The sequence below is a fragment of the Cyprinodon variegatus genome, unplaced genomic scaffold (genome assembly GCF_000732505.1).
Source record: "Cyprinodon variegatus isolate N-32 unplaced genomic scaffold, C_variegatus-1.0 Scaffold1531, whole genome shotgun sequence".
NCBI lineage: Eukaryota > Metazoa > Chordata > Actinopteri > Cyprinodontiformes > Cyprinodontidae > Cyprinodon > Cyprinodon variegatus.
Window position 1 is genome coordinate 21795 of NW_015151984.1, and position 7624 is coordinate 29418.

At 36.8% G+C, this 7624-nt stretch overlaps 1 protein-coding gene across 2 annotated transcripts in view; it reads left to right on the plus strand.

Annotated features, from left to right (window-relative positions):
- cdan1 (codanin 1) overlaps positions 1–7624 on the plus strand; it is a 19596-nt gene that overhangs the window by 9194 nt on the left and 2778 nt on the right. For both annotated transcript variants that reach the window (XM_015403632.1, XM_015403633.1), the window contains exons 10-23: positions 1071–1146; positions 1237–1442; positions 1946–2078; positions 2165–2308; positions 2417–2583; positions 3366–3447; positions 3726–3815; positions 3895–3949; positions 4440–4576; positions 4670–4773; positions 5038–5187; positions 6803–6866; positions 6991–7069; positions 7263–7483. In XM_015403632.1, the coding sequence (XP_015259118.1) occupies positions 1071–1146; positions 1237–1442; positions 1946–2078; positions 2165–2308; positions 2417–2583; positions 3366–3447; positions 3726–3815; positions 3895–3949; positions 4440–4576; positions 4670–4773; positions 5038–5187; positions 6803–6866; positions 6991–7069; positions 7263–7483 (1708 nt within the window). The remainder of the gene's footprint in view (positions 1–1070; positions 1147–1236; positions 1443–1945; positions 2079–2164; positions 2309–2416; positions 2584–3365; positions 3448–3725; positions 3816–3894; positions 3950–4439; positions 4577–4669; positions 4774–5037; positions 5188–6802; positions 6867–6990; positions 7070–7262; positions 7484–7624) is intronic.

Below are 7624 nucleotides of genomic sequence, written 5' to 3' on the forward strand. Positions count from 1 at the left end.
CTGACGCATGCAGATACACACCAGGAACCTGGAAAATAAAATAAAAAACATTTAAAAAAACATGTTTCATTGATATATATACAAAATTAATATTGCGAACTATATTTATCAAACATTATACTGGGCAAGTAAAAATTGTTTCTGGGCAAATTAAATGTGAAAGTTGTAAAAATCCTTAATGTCAACCCCTAAAGTTTAATACCGAGATCAAAGACATCTTTTTATGCAGTCTGGGTGCATCACTGCCCCCCTCAAAAGCTTTTTGCCTACCTCCTGAGGTGGGCGGCCTCAACTGATGCTTTGTAATGCCCATGAAATGATACACAAGCATCATTTCATGGGCGTTACACTTGCATGTGTTATGCATAAGTTAGGCTGTAGTTGGACATAAATTCTGGACTTGTTACGAATACTGTATGTATGCGTCCAAAATTGAAAAAATTCATAGAAAGTTCAGCGTATGCCAGCGTTTTAGGAGGTTCTGGGACGTCGGGAGCACGCTGTCTAAATCAGCAAGGTGTGACAGCTAGTTATGGTCTTTTAGTGGATCTGATTAATAGAGATGAATACTCACTACCATTCAGAATAATTATCAAAGCTTGCAGATGCTCACGTCTAAAGTTAGTTTACTCCCTGTTTAATTCGTCTCATTGATGATTCAGTTCAGATTCGTATCTTGGTTCAGTTCAAGATAGGACTTCGTAGACAAACTATCAGTGGTGCTATGGTTTATTGTTAAGATCTTCCTTCCAGCTGTCCAGACATGCCGTGCAGAGCCGGTTGCCTTAAACAGACAGACAGGAAGTCATTGTCATTATTAAGAGTTTAAAAAAAAAGGTTCTGTGGAAATGCTCAAATTTGGTCAATGAACAAGACGTTGTGCATGTATTATAATATTGCAAATTGTACATGTAAAATAGCCTTGATCTTACGAATTGAGCTGCATACCTCACAGGGTGAGACATAAAATCATTCTGTCTGTCAGCTAAATGGATCATTAGAGTTAATCTGTTTTAAAAATTGGATTTTATATTAATGACGCATTCGTTTTTTTGTCTGTTTTTCTTTAGAGGAATGATGAGTCAGCTGACTTCTGCCGGAAATCATTCCCACTTTGCTCGTCTGTTTTTGAAGCAGCTTGTTCAGGTACGTTGGCGCTTCGTACGTTTTTCTAAATTGCTAACTGTAGTCTTTTATCTCTCCTGCTTTCTAACGTTGCATTCTGTCCGCTCACAGATGTGTAAAGGCCCCCGTACAAACACCCCGTCAGTAGAGGCACCCGACGCCGACCTGCTGGGCATGCTGGGAGCTGACAGCCTGGGTCGCCTCAAGCGTCTGGAGGAGCGACTCATTCAGCCGCATGGAGTGGTTGGCCCCTGTCCTCCTCCATCCTTTCCTGGCCACCAGGAGTTCTTCAGGGACTTCATACAGACAGCCAGCTGGTGAGAAAGCAAATATTTTCTCTGATTTAGATTTTGAGTTAAAAGACAACCTTAGGAGGATTAGGCTTGACCCGGAAAAAAAGTTAAATGAATAATATTTTGGATCATTTTGATATTTTTCTTTTACATTTAAAGAATAGTTATAATAACTAAGAAATATTTTAGATATTTTTCCAGTTTTTTTCCTTATTTTCTGCATTTAAATAATAGTTAAAATAACACCTTAGATTATTATATTATGCACTTTAATAATATTTAATATAAAGAATAATTTTTTTATCTTTCTTTTTTTCTTTGCATCTTAATAATAGCTAAATAACTAAGAAATCATTTTCCTTTTTTTTTCTTAAATTTTTGCATTTTGATAACAGCTATAATATCTAAGAAATAATATTTTAGATAAATTTTCCTTGTTTTCTGCATTTAAATAATAGTTAAAATAATTAAAAGAAAAAAAAATCTAAAGCAGATTTTATTTCTATCCCCGTATTTTTGGGTCCCAGCTGCCAGATGAACCAGCACCTGCAGGACAGCCTCTGTCAGCAGCTCCTCCAGTTGGACGAGGTGTCCATCCTGAGTCCTGCTGCCTCCACTGGGGACGGAGAGGACGAAGAGGATGGAGACATGGAGCAGCAGGTAATCCATTCAAGTGCTTCCTTTATTACCAGGTAATGCTTTCTGCAGAGTTTTTGCATCCAACATAGATTTTCTTGCCTTTTCAGGATGAGAAGCAGCGGTTCACCTCAGTGCTGCTCCTGGCTCGTCTTCTGGCAAAGTTCCTGGGATTCATCGCATTTCTTCCCTACCAGACATCAGAGAAACCCTCTAAAGAAATCCAGGAAACATCTGTAGCCCTGCGCAGTAAGGTGATTAAAAAAATGATGCTAGATTAGATTAATTAGACATCCTTAATGACTAAGTAGTTATACCTCATATTGAAATGTCCTTAACAACTAATGGTTTCCATTCTACAGAGTGTCCAGGTGCTGGACGTCTGTGCTGTGTTGCAGAACAGTGTAAGGAGGAGGCGAACCATTTTAACCATACCTTGGCTGGTGGAGTTCCTCTCCATGTTGGATTTCATCGGCCCTCTGCTTCTCTGCTACAGGGGGGCACTGGGCACCCTGCTTCTTCTCTACAGGTGGGATTGTCCTCCTTTCAAACTGTGTCACAGATTCATAAAGTGGGTATATTGAAGAAAAAGTATGTTTTCTGACCGTTAAAGCAAGAAAATTTCTACTTCCTCTGGAAAATTTTAAAGCCTAAGTCTCAGAAAAATAAAATCAAACTTAAGTTTAAAGTTTTTATATAGCGATTTCTATTATTTTCTATGAAAAAAAAAGATCTTCATTACAGGTATAAAATGAATTTGCATCTATTAACATTGAATTGAATGGAATTAAAATCAATGTTACAGTCCCACAATAGAGGAATTCAGATTATCAGCAAATCAAAAATGTAAATGGAAGCAAACAGCTCATCATAAGACTAGATAAACAAGCAAAAATGAAAAAGGTTGTACTGAAAATAAAAAAATAATCAAAAATATCTTAAAATGTTCAAACACAACTAATTGTTTTGGTTTTTTAAGCTATAACAGCTCACAGATAAATGCACTCTGACGTTAGCTTTATTCATCTAGATTTGTGGGTCCTGAACTGGGCTAGATTTATTCATTTTTTAATGTTGGAATCACTTCATTGGTTTTTACAAATGAAATAAAAATATCAAAGATCAGAAACTGCTTTAAATGAAGCAGTGCTGATCATAGAAACCATAGAGATCTCTGCCTTTCCAGAAATTCATTTTATAGATCCATAATATATATAAACCATATTAGGAACCATTAGAAGTTGTGACTATTGAATTCAGAAAAAAAAACCTGTGAATTTGTTTGAACTGAAGCCTGTTGTGTGTTTATAGGAGGCTGCAGCTGAACCGGCATGAAGAAATGTGCTACCTGAACAAGCTGCTGCTAGTGTCCGTGTTGGGGTGGCTCTTTCAGGTCAGCGACAACATGTTTGTGACCCTGCATAAAACTATGACATTTAGTTTAGTTATGTTGCACATCTGGATAATAAAGCAAAAAGACAACGTTACATTGAAATACATTTACCAGCACTTATTCCCCTTCTGTTAGGTAGAAACAACATTCGGTTCATTAAAAAGTTATGCTGCAAACATTTGTTTAAAAAGGAAAATTCTTTTTAAAACACAAAAATTCAAATCTATCACCTTTTTTGGTGCATAAAGCAACTAAACCTGTGTTTCAAACCTGTGTAGATTCCAGTGATTCCTGAGGACATTTTCTTCACCAGTGAGTTCACTGCTCTGGTCCAGGAGGAAGATGGGGTTACGGGTTCTACCGGACTTGTAAGGACAAATTTTCTTAGTTTTTTTTCAAGAGAAAAGCTTAAATTTGCGTTTAAATGGTTGATTTTTGGTTTCCCAGGACTGCATCCCATTGGTGGATCAGCAACTTCTTTACACATGTTGTCCGTTTCTCGGTGAGTGCAGACGTTCACATAAAAAGCCCCTTTGACTGTTTTCCCATTTTTTTTTTTTTTTTTTTTTTTTTTACAAATTACAGACATAAAATCCATTCAGTGCAGCTGAGTTGCTGAAAGTTAAGGGAAAATTTGTTTTTAATTATAATTTAAATGTTATTCTTCTTCTTTTACTGTAAAATAATTCCAGTAAAACAAGGTACAAGTCTGCTGACAATCCTGGCAGAAAACCTTCAGTTCAAACTGATTCGTCAAAGTGTTGATTTATTTCTATTTTATTCATATTTTTTGCTTTGATAAATAAAAAATATGCATAATTTTCCCTTCAATTTTCATTTGTGGAAAGCTCCCCTGATTTCACAAGCTTCCATGTACTTTGTTGCAGCTGCTTTCCATAGAATAGAGGATCTTAGAGTTTATAACCAATGCACTGTAACATCCTGATGTTACAGGAGTGGATTCATGTTTTGCTTTGTTTCCGTCTGTTCAGGTGAGTTTCGTAAGCTGCTAGCAGCTTTCGTCTCCGGCAGCGCAGCTAGGAGTGGAGGAATTATCCGCAAAATTACCCCCACTTCTGCTGAGCTCAAGGACACGCCAACCGCCAACCGATCGCAGCACAAGCTGCAGGTGAGTCGGCTACGCCGAGGCTCTGGGGCCCATGTGTTTGAAATGGCTTCCGATTGCTTCTCAGTGTCTGAAAGGAGTCCCTAAATGTGACAGGTGGACCTGGAGCAGGCCTTCTTTCACAATCAGCCTCCGTCTTTGCGCCGCACAGTGGACTTTGTGGCAGAGAGAGTTGGATCCAACGCTGTCAAGCATATAAAGTTAGTATTACTGGAAGGAAAAAGGGAAATTTTAACACAAAGGTTTACAGTCCTCTAATATACTTTGACATGTCCTCCATGCATTATTTCAAAACAAGAAAGACTTAATATGGTGATAAATCACAGTGTGAATGTTTGTTTCCTAAGAGGTCTGACACTCCAAGCACCGACAGGCTTCTATAAATTCATCCTCATTTCTAAATGGATCTTCTGCTCCAACTGAGAGTAAAAAGCATCTTTATCCTGTTTGGTTACCTCTCACAGGGCGACGTTAGTGCGAGAGTTGGTGGACAGCGGAGAGGAAATGCTGAAAGATGGGCTGCAGTCGCCGAACTCAAATGCCTCCAAGTTGAATGACTCCATATGTGCTCGGCTGTGTGATGCCGGCTTAGAATCACTTGGAAAAGCAAACAGGTGAAAGAATGTTTTTTAGTTTTCTGTAACGATTCATTAAGAGGCAGGTTTTTTTTATTATTTGTTTTTATATAACATGCATCATTTTCATCATTATTTATAGAAAAACATGTGGTGAAACATGTTTACACTTGCTTTTTTTGTCTCTGAATGCATCTCACATCTTGATTAGTTTGGCCACTTTTTCCTTTAGGTTATTTAAATCAGAATGTGAGAGAATCCAGTGAGTTCCTGTTGGATTCCACTCTTGACTCCAGAAGAATTAAGGTCAAAACTGAGTCATACTTTAAACTTTCACCTTAAAAAACAAAGAAATAAAAATAGGATTTGGATCAAAAGAGAAGCTATCCCACACTGCAAAAAATTGGAGTCTAAATAAGTCTTTTTTTTTTCTTGAAAAATGTACGTTTATTATTTAATTGAGGAGGTAAGTGAGACACTTTGCCAATGAAAAAAATTACATTTATAAGAAAAAACTATTGCATTGCCTTATTTCAAGAGCATATTATATAATTATCTTATTTTAAGAGTAAAAAATGCTTATTTCATTTGCAAATCATCTCGTTTATCTACTGAAATTAAGGGTAAATACACTTCATTTAAAAAAATCTTTACTTATTTCTAGATCGTTTTTGCAGTGCACCGTATGAATCAGCTGCCATAATATACCTTTTTGGAGTCACGGCCCAAATTTGGGGATGCAATACCTTAATGCATTTTCTCCAGGCTTTCAATGCTGCCTGGAAAAGTCTGGAAGCAGCTTTTTTTGTTTGTTTTCCAGGTCTCCAAAACGCAAGATTGGAAGATTGAGTTTGTTCAAATGTTTAATCTTCTTGTCTGTTTCCTTTTTGCCTATTTTTTTTTTTGTTCCACTTAATTTTTATTTAAATTTTTGCAACTTACACAGACATATACATACAAGCCCACATTCAGGCTGCTGCTCTATATGGTATACTTAAAAAAGAACAAAACTTTGAAAGTATATACAACAAGTTAAGCTTACAAGTAAAGTAGGTCACATGGTTAAACATAAATGTAGTTAGTAATTAAATAAGCAGCACCAATGGAAATTTAAATTGAATAGAAAATATTAAGTAAAGATAAAAAAAGTACAATAGAAATCAAATAGAATACCAATGAAAGAAAGAAAAAAATAAAAAGTTTCCTTTTTGCCTATTTTTAAGGTGATAAGCATTCTACCCGTTAGTTGACAGGGGTCATTATTTTAACATTGCATGAACTTTTTGCTTTGGTTTGGGTCTGAAGATAACTTTAAATGCAGGTTAGGAATCTTAAAATGGGTTGAAATCCAGTTTTAGTGATATTAGAGATAAATCGACCATAAAATAGTCTCTTCTGATTTGACCAAGATTGAAGGCTTTGAAAACTGGACTAGATGGTCCAGATGTCACAAAAGCAGTGACAATATTCTTAAGTCTAAAACCTGAAATCAGTTCTAGCATTTTTGCTTTTATTATTTAGAGAACGTCCAGGTACTCAAATTCACCAAAAGTTTTTGGAAAAAAACAGCAGTTTGGAGCTTAGCTTCATTTTTCAAACTTTACAGTTTCATGTTTCTGGTTATATTTGTGATCATTTGTTTCTTTTTATGCAGATTTTGCAACGAAAAAAGCCCTGACGCCATACGTATTCTGCTCCCTGTAGAGACCACACCAGCAGTAAGTGCTGAAATCACATGTTGTCAAACCTTTTCCCTCTAAATTTGAAAGTTAGGCTATAATCAAACAGAAGTGGGTTTATTATTTTTTTTTTTTTTATTATTTGTTTATTTTCAATTTCCAGGTCCTGACTACATCTGAGAACATCACCAAACGCTTAGCTGCCGAGAAAGCTTGCAGCTGGCTTTCTGCAAACATTACAGGTAGCTCCTGTTAACAATTAGTCCAAATCACATTAAATGATTGCGTACTTTATATCCTTATTCACAGTTTTATAAAAGATCTTAGAAACGAATGAAATCTCTGACCATCTATTTTACATGAGCTAAAACAGATCCTCGGCTTAAAGCTCCATGAAACGCATCTAAAAGTTCAATCTGCTCCTTCTCTTAAAAGCACTGATCAGGCGTGAGTGGAAGAGCAGGTATGAGCGTGTGATAAAGGCTCTCAGGAGTCCAGTGGCTCCAGACTCGATGGACCCGGACGGCGCTGAGGCTGAACTGGTCAGACAGGGCCAGGTGAATACACCCAAGAGGAAACAGGAGAGACTGGTCTCCTGTCCTCCTAGCTGCAAACACAACTCTCCCCTTCCATCAGACATCCTCATTGAGATAAAGGTATGATGACTCTGGCTCTATATGATGACCTCAAGCTGCTTTGCAAACTTAAATTTTTTGTATTTTCATATTTCTGTCACTTTTTTGTTAATTTATCACTAGGGATGGAATGGTTTATGAAAACCGTTCGGTTCGACTGTC